The sequence below is a fragment of the Salmo salar genome, chromosome 16 (assembly GCF_965601325.2).
Source record: "Salmo salar chromosome 16, fSalSal1, whole genome shotgun sequence".
Taxonomy (NCBI): Eukaryota; Metazoa; Chordata; class Actinopteri; order Salmoniformes; family Salmonidae; genus Salmo; species Salmo salar.
In genome coordinates this window covers 43,051,394-43,065,342 of record NC_138306.1, presented here as the reverse complement: position 1 = coordinate 43,065,342, position 13,949 = coordinate 43,051,394, and the positions used below count along the sequence as shown (strand labels likewise).

The 13,949-nt window shown below is 43.6% G+C and overlaps 1 protein-coding gene across 2 annotated transcripts in view; it reads right to left on the bottom strand.

The window, feature by feature from the left end:
* Window positions 1-13,949, bottom strand: part of LOC106573859 (ankyrin repeat domain-containing protein 13C) — a 59,615-nt gene that overhangs the window by 38,228 nt on the left and 7,438 nt on the right. For both annotated transcript variants that reach the window (XM_045697263.2, XM_014149268.3), the window contains one exon: window positions 6,184-6,288. In XM_045697263.2, coding sequence (XP_045553219.1) covers window positions 6,184-6,288 — 105 coding nt within the window. The remainder of the gene's footprint in view (window positions 1-6,183; window positions 6,289-13,949) is intronic.

Genomic DNA, 13,949 nt, shown 5'->3' with positions numbered 1-13,949 from the left:
TAAGGGTTTTAGGTGCCAAGCCAAATTTCTTCGGCCTCCTGAAGTTGAAGAGGCGCTGTTGCGCCTTCAGCAACGCTGTCTGTGTGGGTGGACCATTTCAGTTTGTCAGTAATGTGTAAGCCGAGGAACTTTAAGCTTTCCACCTTCTCCAGTCGGTCACTTCGATGTGGATACGGGGGGGTGCTCCCTCTGCTGTTTCCTGAATTCCACGATCATCTCCTTTGTTTTGTTGACGTTGGGTAAGAGTTTATTTTCCTGGCACCACACTCCCAGGGCCCTCACCTCCTCTCTAAAGGCTGCCTCGTCATTGTTGGTAATCAGGCCTACTACTGTTTTGTCATCTGCACACTTGATGATTGAGTTGGAGGCGTGCGTGGCCACGCAGTCATGGGTGAACATGAAGTACAGGAGGGGGCTGAGCATGCATCCTTGTGGGGCCCCAGTGTTGAGGATCAGCGAAGTGAAGGTGTTGTTTCCTACCTGAGTTCACAACAATCGAATGTTCTGCTTTTTAGGGGAAACGGAAAGAGAGCCTGTGACGCGACTTCCGCTTTTGGACATTAACAAGGCGACACAACACATTTACTGGATTGGTTGAACAGTGCAGAAGAGAACCTCCCATCAGTTTTTTTTCTTCCAAGACCAGTATAAAGAGGTTCTAGTTTCAGGTGTTTCTTTTACGCCTGCTACATAGATAGCCATGCACAGTACACATTACAGAAGGCAGCCATGGTGTACTCTGCTCTCCAGTGTATGCATCCCACTCAAGGTACAGTACATACCACAGGATTGCCTGTCCCCCTTTATAACTCAACCACAAACCCAAATAAACCCATCAAAGCACATTTTCCTCCCATAGCTGTACTGCCAGGATCCATGGGAAGAAAGAGGGAGAATCATACAATACATCAGGCTTCTTACACACCCAAAAGATATCAAAGCCGGCCATAGAGGGAGGAGGTTGGAGTTTTTATGATCTAAAATGTAGTGTGTTCTTGAAGAATGAGAAATGTCAGTCAGAGAGGAAATGTATGCTTCTCATGACTCAGCTAACGTTATTCTGACCAGCAGAAGTTCACAAGGCTAGAGACAGTGATGAACAGCCAAATGAAAGAGACATGGGGAAGAAAGAAAAACACAGTTAAAAAAATATGCTATCCTAAGTCCATTTTGAGTGCAATGTTCCATTATGGCCTCTCACTCACTTTAGCAGTTAAAAAGCTCCCTTTGTGGCGAGTTAAGTCCAGAACAGACCTGTGGTTGGCCACGTTCAGAGTGACAGAATGCAGTCTCAGCCTGTGTCAAAATTATCTACTTTGTACTTTGATTCACAAACCAAGAGTAGGGTGACAACATGGGCACTTTACAACAGGATAGAGGTTAGAAAGAAAAATACAAATATGGGGTCAAAATGTTATGACAGATATACAGTTGAACTCAGAAGTTTACATACACCTTAGCCAAATACATTTAAACTCAGTTTTTCACAATTCCTGACATTTAATCCTAGTAAAAATTCCCTATCTTAAGTTAAGTCAGAAGTTTACATACACTCAATTAGTATTTGGTAGCATTGCCTTTAAATTGTTTAACTTTGGTCAAACGTTTCGGGTAGCATTCCACAAGCTTCCCACAATAAGTTGGGTGAATTCTGGCCCATTCCTCCTGACAGAGCTGGTGTAACTGAGTCAGGTTTGGAGGCCTCCTTGCCCACACACGCTTTTTCAGTTCTGCCAACAAATTTTCTATAGGAAGAGGAGGAAGGGAAGCGCTACTAAGGTACACAATAGTAAATGTTGGTAGACAGAAGGTGCTCTTTGGTAAAAGGGTTGAGTTGGTCTTCAAAAAGAAAGGAGGACCAAGGCACTCTTCATATAATTGATTAAAATGCCTTTATTAGTATGGCATGTTCAATAGAAACAATGTTTTTTAAAAAACGACGCGTTTCGGCTGCATGGCCTTCATCAGGGTGTACAAAGAAATAATACAATGTTCACTGTTGAACAGCTTTTCCAATTAACCCTAATTAGAAGGGGGAGTGGTTAAAATTGATTGGACACACCTAGTAAGCAATAGTATACACACTTTAAAGTGAAATGCTGCAGCTATGTTATCATAAAAATGTAACTCCAAACTAGAAGTATCAGAACACTTAGAAAGGTAGTTCTAACCTTAAATATGTCTGGGCGAAGTGTCAAGAATAAGAAAGCAATACATTCCATAGTACACTAGAACACAGCAAAACATGAACAACAAGAGTCTAAACATAGCTGAGGGCAATTGAGCAAAATATCTACGAGATGACAGCAAATGTATCCATCACAACCCTACAGGAAGGGTGAGAAATCCATATCTTCATTTAAACCCGGGTATTTAGTGGCCTGTAGTTTGTAAATCCAAAAACTTTCCATTTGGTTTAACTGTTTAAGACGGTCCCCTTTTCTAATAGAGGCCGGGATATGATCAATACCCATAGCTTGTAGGGAGGCAGGGTTGCCATGGTGTAAGGACTTGTAGTGCCTTGCCATGGGGTAGTCTTCATTGCCTACCCGTATGGCGTACTTGTGTTCCGCTAGGCGATCTTGAAGGCGTCTCTTAGTCCGTCCAATGTAGAACACCTTGCACTGTGGACATTCCAATCTATAGATGACATGAGTGGTTTTGCAGTTAATGAAATGCTTGACGTAATACTCCATTTTGGAAGCTGTATCAACAAAATACTTTTTCTGTGCAATATTTCTGCAATGGTTGCACTGGTTACATTTAAAAGAGCCCTTGGGTTTGTGGCCAAGCCAAGTTTTTTGAGAGTCACCCGGAAGATAACTGTGGACTAATTTGTCCTTTAGGGTAGGACATCTCTTAAAGCTTATGACTGGTGGCTCAGGAAAGACTTGGCGTAGTAGCGTATCACTTTGGATGATTCCCCAATTATTTTTAATGATTATTTTAATGTTCTCTGCTTCAGTGCTGTATTTTGTAACAAAATACACTCTCTCTGATGCATCACGAGGCACTCCCCTTCGCAACAAGTTCTCTCTGTCAAGTAATCCAGCCCTTATACCTGCATCTTTCAGGACCTGGACGCTGTAGCCCCGATTCAAGAAACGATTCTCCAATTCAGCAGATTTGACACTATAGTCTGTTTCCTGATCGCAAATTCTGCGGATTCTTTGGAATTGGCCATATGGAATATTCTCTTTTAGCCTTTTGGGGTGAAAGCTGTCTGCCCTCAGAATGGTATTCCCATCTGTAGGCTTCCTAAAGATTGATGTGTGCAAACAACCTTTGTCATTTTTACTGATGTCGAGGTCCAAAAAATGAATGTTATCCTTGCTATACTCCATAGTTAGTTTGATGTTAGGGTTAATGCTGTTAAGGTATTGGTGGAAGGAAATAAGTTCATCTTCTGAGCAGGACCAAAAAAGGCAAACATCATCAATATAGCGTCCCCACCATATAATCCGGTCAAAGAAATGATTATTAGAAGGATCCAAAATGAAGTCATTTTCCCATTTACCCAAGTACAAACCAGCATAGGAAGGGCTATAGCAAGCTCCCATGGCACATCCTTTGACCTGTTTAAAAATACGGTCCTGAAAGATAAAGATGTTATGATTAAGAGTCCATTCAGTCAGTGAGACAATGAATTCTGTAGGAGGCATCTCAGTTTCAGGTCGGGTACTCAAGAAATGGTGCATAGCTGCCAAACCTTGTTCATGTTCAATGGTGGTGTAAAGAGACTCCACATCCATGGTGACTAAAATGGAAGCTGTACCTATATTATTCAATTCCTTAATTTTGTTCAACACATCTCTGGTATCTTGAAGATAGGCTGGGAGTGACGTCAGAAAAGGTTTAATAAAGTAATCAATGTACTTAGAAATGGGTTCTGTCAGACTTTCATTACCACTAATGACTGGCCTGCCTGGGGGATTTTCAAGATTTTTGTGGACTAGTGTACTATGGAATGTATTGCTTTCTTATTCTTGACACTTCGCCCAGACATATTTAAGGTTAGAACTACCTTTCTAAGTGTTCTGATACTTCTAGTTTGGAGTTACATTTTTATGATAACATAGCTGCACTTTAAAGTGTGTATACTATTGCTTACTAGGTGTGTCGAATCAATTTTAACCACTCCCCCTTCTAATTAGGGTTAATTGGAAAAGCTGTTAAACAGAGAACATTGTATTATTTCTTTGTACACCCTGATGAAGGCCATGCAGCCGAAACGCGTCGGTTTTTTAAAAACATTGTTTCTATTGAACATGCCATACTAATAAAGGCATTTTAATCAATTATATGAAGAGTGCCTTGGTCCTCCTTTCTTTTTGAAATTTTCTATAGGATTGAGGTCAGGGCTTTGTGATGGCCACTCCAATACCTTGACTTTGTTGTCCTTAAGCCATTTTGCCATATCCTTGGGGTAATTGTCCATTTGGAAGACCCATTTGCGACCAAGCTTTAACTTCCTGACTGATGTCTTAAGATGTTGCTTCAATATATCCACAGAATTTTCCTGCCTCCTGATGCCATCTATTTTGTGAAGTGCACCAGTCCCTCCTGCAGCAAAGCACCCCCACAACATGATGCTGCCACCCCCGTGCTTCACGGTTGGGATGGTGTTCTTCAGCTTGCAAGCCTCACCCTTTTTCCTCCAAACATAACGATGGTCATTATGGCCAAACAGTTCTATTTTTGTTTCATCAGACCAAAGGATATTTCTCCAAAAAGTACGATCTTTGTCCCCATGTGCAGTTGCAAACCGTAGTCTGGCTTTTTATTGGCGGTTTTGGAGCATTGGCTTCTTCCTTGGTGAGCAGCCTTTCAGGTTATGTCGATATAGGACTCGTTTTGCTATGGATATAGATACTTTTGTACCCGTTTCCTCCAGCATCTTCACAAGGTCCTTTGCTGTTGTTCTGGGACTGATTTGCACTTTTCGCACCAAAGTACGTTCATCTCTAGGAAACAGAACGCGCCTCCTTCCTGAGCAGTATGATGGCTGCGTGGTCCCATGGTGTTTATACTTGCGTACTATTGTTTGTGCAGATGAACGTGGTACCTTCAGGCGTTTAAAAATTGCTCCCAAGGATGAACCAGACATGTGGAGGTCTACAATTTTTTTCTGAGGTCTTGGCTGACTTCTTTTGATTTTCCCATGATGTCACGCAAAGAGGCACTGAATTTGAAGGCAGGCCTTGAAATACATCCACAGGTACACCTCCAAAGGACTAAAATGATGTAAAAACCCACTGGAATTGTGATACAGTGAATTATAAGTGAAATAATCTGTCTGTAAACAATTGTTGAAAGAATTACTTGTGTCATGCACAAAGTAGTTGTCCTAACCGACTTGCCAAACTATAGTTTGTTAACAAGAAATGTGTGGAGTGGTTGAAAAATGAGTTTTAATGACTCCAACATAAGTTTATGTAAACTTCCAACTTCAACTGTAGCTCTACAAGCTTGGGGGCTTGACATAACACTACCAGGCCATGCTTGTGGGACAAACAGGGGAGAGACAGAGGCGTGCCTATACCCCAGCCTATGAGAGATGCATTTCCTAATGAATTATCTTTCATCTGAACACATAAGCCTGAGACCCTTGAGGAATTTCTCCCCTGATGGACAAAAGGAGCAGCTTGGTGCCAACTCTGAGAGCCATTTGGAGGAATGCACAGAAGTATCTGCCAATTTCATGGCAGGTTTCCCCCCTAGTTGTTGTTCTCTCCCACGCAGCTGGGGCATTCAAGCAAACAAGCATGACTTCTGACACCAACATGCTTCATTGAAACCAATCAAATAACTTTTATCCATTAAGCTTAAGATCACTTTATTGATCAATTGGACACAAGGTCCAACCCAAATTTTGGTGAGATGCGGGGGGCTGCCACACTGGGCGCCCAGGGAGCTGTTGTTGTGGGGGACTAAGTGCCTTGCTCAAGGGCACAACGGCAGGCAATGGCATCTAGGATTTGATACCAGCAACCCACCGATTGCCAGCTCACTTCAACGGATTTTTCCCGTCAGAACCGGGGTTTGAACTGGCAACCCTCCGGTTGCTGGCTTGCCTCTCTAACCGCTAGGCTACCTGCCATCTATGATAGGGGGAACACTGGTCAGGATTTAGGGGCCACTGGGCACAGTAGAGCCAGTCTGAGTCAGGGAGCGGTTGCTTACTCATCTGTCGATCTCCGTAGCTGATAGCTTCTGCCAGGGGACTCCATCCCTGAGCGTTCTTCACCTTTACTGGTGCATTGTGGGCCAGCAGCAGATGGGCGCACTCTGTGGGAAAAATAAACAAAAGGAAACAGTAATTGACTTACAGGTCATTACAGAGAGACAAGGCTAGTTGGAGAGAGCACTGCCTTCTTAGTTCATTGACAATTTGATGATGGTTAATCTGATTTGCGCTGCTACATGGCCCAGTGTAGGCTGACTAGAGCAGTGTTTCCCCAACTCAGGGTAGGCCATCATTGTAAAATAAGAATTTGTTCTTAACTGACTTGCCTAGTTAAATAAAGGTTAAATATTTTTTTTTTAAATGTAAGTACCCCCAAAAGCACACACTTTTGTTGTAGCCTCAGACAAGCACACCTAATTCAACTTGTCAACTAATCGTCAAGCCCTCAATGAGGTGAATCATTTTTTTTTGTTGTATAGGGCTACAACAAAAAGATGTGCTGTTGTGGGTACTCGAGGAACGGGGTTGGGAAACACTAGACTGGAGAGACATGGGTCAAGCATTGCAAAGACACCAGATGAATAACATCCAAAAATCTTTAACAAGCGGGTTCTGTGTAAGCGTTTCTTCATAGCCTAAAGTCAACAGTACACTATTTTTCCCACCAAACGCTTCCCATCAGCCCTTCGTTGTCATGACAAGTATTTCATTCAAACTCCACTGAGCTTCCCTATCAAAAAGACAAAAGAGGCTAATATTAACTCCAACCTGACACAATGCCCATTTCGGAACAAGCTCGAAATTAGAATTTTAACTTCTCTTCTCCAGGGAACGGTTCCAAAAATGGAAGTCTGCAATAAATGAATTGACACGGTAGAATGGCTTCACTTCAAATAATTATTGAAAAATATAACATTTTGGTCACATACACCTTCGAAAAGGCCTCATAGGATTGTCTCTGAAATATTAGCCATCCCAATCCAACTATTTCATTATGATTCTATAAAGGGTTTATTATACTCTCATACATTCCACTGTTAGGCTATCTATTTTCAGTGTAGCCTACAAGTTATTTTGACTAATACAGGAGCCAAAAGCTTTGTAGCTGTAGAGGACAATTCATCTTAAACTTGAGCATAGTGGAGGGACAGATTGTGAGTAAGAATGGGATGAAAATAACTGTGCTGTTAAACCACATGACCTCATGCATTCATATGGGCTTACAACTGTATTAGCTTATAGCTATAGGATCCCTTCTGATGAGCCACACACACACACATCTGGCTCTGCAATGCCAAACAACTATGAAGGCTGTAGGAAATTCAATTGTTTTTACCTCTGGCTTGACCACAACATATTCTAAGCCAGGAAATAAACAGACATCAATTAATTTGTACTCTGATGGGACAATACAACAGCCCAAACCCCCAGGTGTTGCCTATATGTCAACAACAAGCAGCACCGCAGTGAGTGAAATACAGAGCTTCTGTACTTCCTGGAATGGGCACTTTGTCAGCAACAGAGCCAAAATGGGGCCTGCTGTTTCGACTGTCAATATAACAGTGACATCTCTTAAAATTGTGGCCTCCATGCAATTCAGCTTTGGCTAATGCCATTCATAGATTGTATTGATAGACAGAGATTCACATACAAAAGATAATTGGAATTTGTAAAAATTCCACTGAATGGAAAATATATAGGCTAGCCATTTCATGGACAGGAACTGGGACTATCATCACTCCTTTAATGGCAACCTGTTACAATGGATGACTCTAAATCATTGAACAAAAGCCACATGGATGCTCTTCTGTGTAGAACAATAGCGTCTTTCTTTATCCCGGGAACGTGGGTCAACCAGAAAACCCTATTACCCAACTGAATGAACCTAAGTAGTATCCTCTCTAATTCGAGTCCAAACTTGTTGTTCTGCCTTGTTACTCAGCCAAATGGCACAGTGAATGCACAAGACATACCTCCCTCAGTCATAGAGAATGGAAAGTTCTCCTACTGATGCAAGAGCAGACTGGCCATCTGGCATTTCGGGCAAATGCTATAGTGATGACTCCTGAATGTAGTCTAGAAGAAGCCATCATATTGCCTAAGGAAAATTGAAATGATACATTCAAAGTAGTTCCACAAATGGGAGGTATTAGGTACAGAGGATAGTTGGGAGCTCAGCTTCCATCCTCAGGAAGTTGAAAAGGTTTGGCATGGGCCCTCAAATCTTCAAAAAGTTCTACAGCTGCACCATTGAGAGCATCTTGACTGGCTGCATCACCGCTTGGTATGGCAACAGCACCGCCCTGGATCGCATGGTGCTACAGAGGGTGGTGCGGACAGCCCAGTACATCACTGGAGCTGAGCTCCCTGCCATTCAGGACCTCTATATCAGGCGGTGTGAAAGGAAGGCCAGGAAAATCATTAAAGACAGCCACCGAAGCCATAGATTGTTTTCTCTGCTTCCGCACGGCAAGCGGTACCAGTGTATCAAGTCTGACACCATCAGGCTCCTGAACAGCTTCTATCCCCAAGCCATAAGACTGTGAAATAGCTAACAAAATATCAACACGGACTGAGTTGACCCTAGTATTTTATTTATTTTTTGCACTCTATGCACACTTACAGGATTCTACACACACTGCTGCAAATCTGTTTATCATGTATCCTGATGCCTTTTTGCAAATGAATATTCCAAACAAAATGGAAATATTGACATAAGTATTCAGACCCTTTACTCACTACTTTGTTGAAGCACCTTTGGCAGCGATTACAGCCTCAAGTCTTCTTGGGTATGACCCAACAGGCTTGGCACACCTGTATTTGGGGAGTCTCCCATTCTTCTCTGCAGATCCTCTCAAGCTCTGTCAGGTTGGATGGGGAGCATCGCTGCACATCTATTTTCGGTATCTCCAGAGATATTCGATCGGGTTCAATTCCGGGATCTGGCTGGGCCACTCAAAGACATTCAGAGACTTACATTTTGCACTGAGGCTACTCTACTCCTGCTTTGTATTGGCTGTGTGCTTAGGGTCGTTGTCCTGTCGGAGGTTGAACCTTTGCCCCAGTCTAAAGGTCCTAAGCACTCTGGAGCAGTTTTTCATCAAAGATCACTCTGTACTTTGCTAATTTCATCGTTCCCTTGATCCTGACGAGTCTCCCAGTCCCTGCCGCTGAAAAACATCCTCACAGCATGATGCTGCCACCATCATGCTTCACTGTAGAGATGGTGCCTGGTTTCCTCCAGAACTGGCACTTGGCATTCAGGGCAAAGAGTTCAATCTTGGTTTCGTCAGACCATATAATCTTATTTCTCATGGTCTTAGAGTCCTTTAGGTGCAATTTACTGAGGAGTGACTTCTGTCTGGTCACTCTACCATAAAGACCTGATTGGTGGAGTGCTGCAGATATGGTTGTCCTTCTGGAAGGTTCTCTCATCTCCACAGAGGAACTCCGGAGCTCTGTCAGAGTGGCCATCAGGTTCTTGGTCACCTCCCTGACCAAGGCCCTTCTCCCCCGATTGCTCAGTTTGGCCAGGCGGCCAGCTCTAGGAAGAGTCTTGGTGGTTCCAAACTTCTTCCATTTAAGAATGATGGAGGCCACCGTGTTCTTGGGGAACTTCAATGCTGCAGACATTTTTTGGTACCCTTCCCCAGATTTGTGCCTCGACACAATCCTGTATCGGAACTCTACGAACAATTCCTTCTACCTCATTGCTTGGTTTTCACTCTGACATGCACTGTCAACTGTGGGACCTAATGTAGACAGGTGTGTGCCTTTCCAAATCATGTCCCATCGATTGAATTTACCACCGGTGGACTCCAATCAAGTTGTAGAAACATCTCAAGAATGATCAATGGAAACAGAATGCACCTGAGCTTAATTTCGAGTCGAATAGCAAAGGGTCAATACATACAGTACCAGTCAAAAGTTTGGACACACCTACAAATTCCAGGGTTTTTATTTATTTTTACTCTTTTCTACATTGTAGAATAATACTGAAGACATCAACAAATAACACATATGGAATCATGTAGTAACCAAAAAAGTGTTAAACAAGTCAAAATATATTTTATATTTGAGATTCTTCAAAGTAGCCACCCTTTGCCTTGATGACAGCTTTATTTAATCAATTTTAAAATGGGCTCCTGAGTGGCGCAGCGGAAATCTCAGTGCTTTAGGTGTCACTACAGACACCCTGGTTCGAATCCAGGTTGTATCACAACCGGCAGTGTTGGGAGCCCCATAGGGTGGCACACATTTGGCCCAGCATCGTCATGGTTTGGCCGGTGTAGGTCATCATTGTAAATAAGAATTTGTTCATAACTGACTTGCCTAGTTAAATAAAGGTTAAATAAAAATTCACTTTTAAAAATAAGGCTGTAACATAACAAAATGTGAAAAAAGTGAAGGGGTCTGAATGCACTGTGTATATAAACTCAGCAAAAAAAGAAACATCCTCTCACTGTCAACTGCATTTATTTTCAGCAAAATTAACATGTGTAAATATTTGTATGAACATAACAAGATTCAACAACTGAGACAAACTGAACAAGTTCCACAGACATGTGACAAACAGAAATGGAATAATGTGTCCCTGAACAAAGAGGGGGGGGTCAAAATCAAAAGTATCGGCCAGTCTCTGGTGTGGCCACCAGCTGCATTAAGTACTGCAGTGCATCTCCTCCTCATGGACTGCACCAGGTTTGCCAGTTCTTGCTGTGAGATGTTACCCCACTCTTCCACCAAGGCACCTGCAAGTTCTCGGACATTTCTGGGGGGAATGGCCCTAGCCCTCACCCTCCGATCCAACAGGTCCCAGACGTTCTCAATGGGATTGAGATCCAGGCTCTTCGCTGGCCATGGCAGAACACTGACATTCCTGTCTTGCAGGAAATCAGCCATACTGCTCGTTCTGTACGTGGTGGCATTGTCATGCTGGAGGGTCATGTCAGGATGAGCCTGCAGGAAGGGTACCACATGAGGGAGGAGGATGTCTTCCCTGTAACACACAGTGTTGAGATTGCCTGCAATGATAACAGGCTCAGTTCAATGATGCTGTGACACAACGCCCCAGACCATGATGGACCCTCCACCTCAAAAATCGATCCCTCTCCAGAATACTGGCCTCAATGTAACGTTCATTCCTTCGCCGATAAATGTGAATCCGACCATCACCCCCGGTGAGACAAAACTGCGACTCGGTCAGTACTTTTTGCCAGTCCTGTCTGGTCCAGCGACGGTGGGTTTGTACCCATAGGCGACATTGTTGCCTGTGATGGCTGGTGAGGAACTGCCTTACAACAGGCCTACAAGACCTCAGTCCTGCCTCTCTCAGCCTATTGCGGACAGTCTGAGCACTGATGGAGGGATTGTGCGTTCCTGGTGTAACTCGGGCAGTTGTTGTTGCCATCCTGGACCTGTCCCGCAGGTGTGATGTTCGGATGTACCGATCCTGTGCAGGTGTTGTTACACGTGGTCTGCCACTGTGAGGGTGATCAGCTGTCCGTCCTACAACCCTAGTAGTGAGGGAGTTTGTTTCTTTCCAAGCGCAGAGTGAGGGAGTTTCTTTCCAAGCGCAGTGTGAGGGAGTTTCTTTCCAAGCGCAGTGTGAGGGAGTTTCTATCCAAGCACAGTGTGAGGGAGTTTCTATCCAAGCACAGTGTAAGGGAGTTTCTATCCAAGCGCAGTGTGAGGGAGTTTCTATCCAAGCACAGTGTGAGGGAGTTTCTTTCCAAGCGCAGTGTGAGGGAGTTTCTTTCCAAGCGCAGTGTGAGGGAGTTTCTGTCCATTGATTGAACTTCAACACACCATGAATATTTCACTTCTAATACATATCAAACCAAAATACTGCCTCAAAACATAATTGATAGCCAATTAGCAACAGATTACCTCTACAGTCCGAATCCATCAAATATACAGACAACAGCTGTGAAACTATTGATAAAAGAAAGTCTCCATGACAATCTGGTCAGCTCAGCAGAGTGCGTGAGTACAGAGGCAGTGGGGCTCTGCCCAAAACACACCAGTGACAGGAGGGCGGAGAGGATGGGGCCGGAAGAGTTGTACTAATCTGATGGCCGCACGCTTCAGTACATGCGTTGGCTGCAGATGGGGAACTTGTCAGAACCACCCAGGGCTGTAAATGTCAGCCCCTTTCAGACTAGAGCCAGGCACATCACCAAATGGCTTGCTCATTCACTCCCCTATGTCTTTCTTTCTTTCTCTCCATCATCTCTTACAGGAGTGAGGTTGCACCATTTATTGGTTGCACTTCTTAATAAATTAGCCTAACTAATATTTGGGCTTTCTCATCAGTCTTCTAAATACAGACTGAGCTTTACTGCTTCCTGATACCGAGGGCCTTTCTCTGTTTTGTGTGAACGTTCCTTTTTAGTGTGCTTATGATATGATACACTTGCGTGTCAGATTTCATTGGCTATGGACAAGCTCAACCTGATACCTTGGTACCAAACAAGCAACTCGTTATCCTGGATCTCACAAATCCATTTGAGGTGGCCTGTCATTTTGTCTCTCTGGGCAAGCAAAGCACAACTGGACAGGAGACACAACAGGACAGGGTGCCAAACAAACACCACCCCTAACAACTGCCAGATATATAGGCAGCTCAGTGATGTTCTGTTGCTGTATGCCAAATAAGGGAATCCTCAAATCCATCCAGTATTATGCCGCATTCAGGATTCAGCCCCTAGCTTTATGAGATGTAGAGAGGGTAGAAAAAGGAACTGTAGATACTGATATCTAAACAAACATCTGCTACAGATCAACTGTACAGATATGGGTTTGTATGACAGATCTGACTCTCCAGACATACTACACAATCTTCAGTATCAAACATGTATCCTAAAGTCCTTCTTCCCACGGACTCCCACTACTATTCATCATGATTCTACAGTGCAGGGAGAAGAGAGGTCACACTCCATGTATTAAGTGTCAACATCCAGCTCCTTATCACAAACAGGCCATCCTTTACTGCAGTGATTCCCAACCAGGGCTACAAGGACCCCTAGGGGCCTATCCACAGGGGATACTTGAGAAGACTCATGAGACCATAGGCTTACTGGTAAAATGCACATGGGGGGTACTTCAGGCGTACTCCGGGCAGAGCAAAATTCAGTTGGTGGTACAGTAACCAAAAAAGGTTGGGAACCACTGCTTTACTGTATGTTATAGAGACTAGCACACACACACACACACACACACACACACACACACACACACACACACACACACACACACACACACACACACACACACACACACACACACACACACACACACACACACACACACATCCTTCCAAACAGAAATCCCAATAGGGAGGACCACACCCACAATACGAGCTCATGTTGCTATCGCCTGTCTAGCCAATACATCTCTAGAGAATAGGGTGGTGTCATAGGCTAGGGATAGGCTAACGCATTACTACAATCAATTCAACCACTACACTCTCAGTTGGGTAGCAAGCAAAATAGTGATAAACGGTACCTATATGTAGTGGGAATGAGATTTCCATGTACTTTCAATCCAGTTGTGTTCACATCTGACAAACAAGCAGTGAACGGCACACATGGAACATACGCCTGGATAGTTCACTGAAAGCCCCCTAAAAAAAAATCATAAATCTTTTAATAGCATGTACTGTAGTCTCCTAGTGAAATGAAATGCAGGCATCTAGTCACAAAGGGGCATTGCATGAATATTTTACGCAGAAGCATGTTTCTAGTAAAGCCAATACAATTTA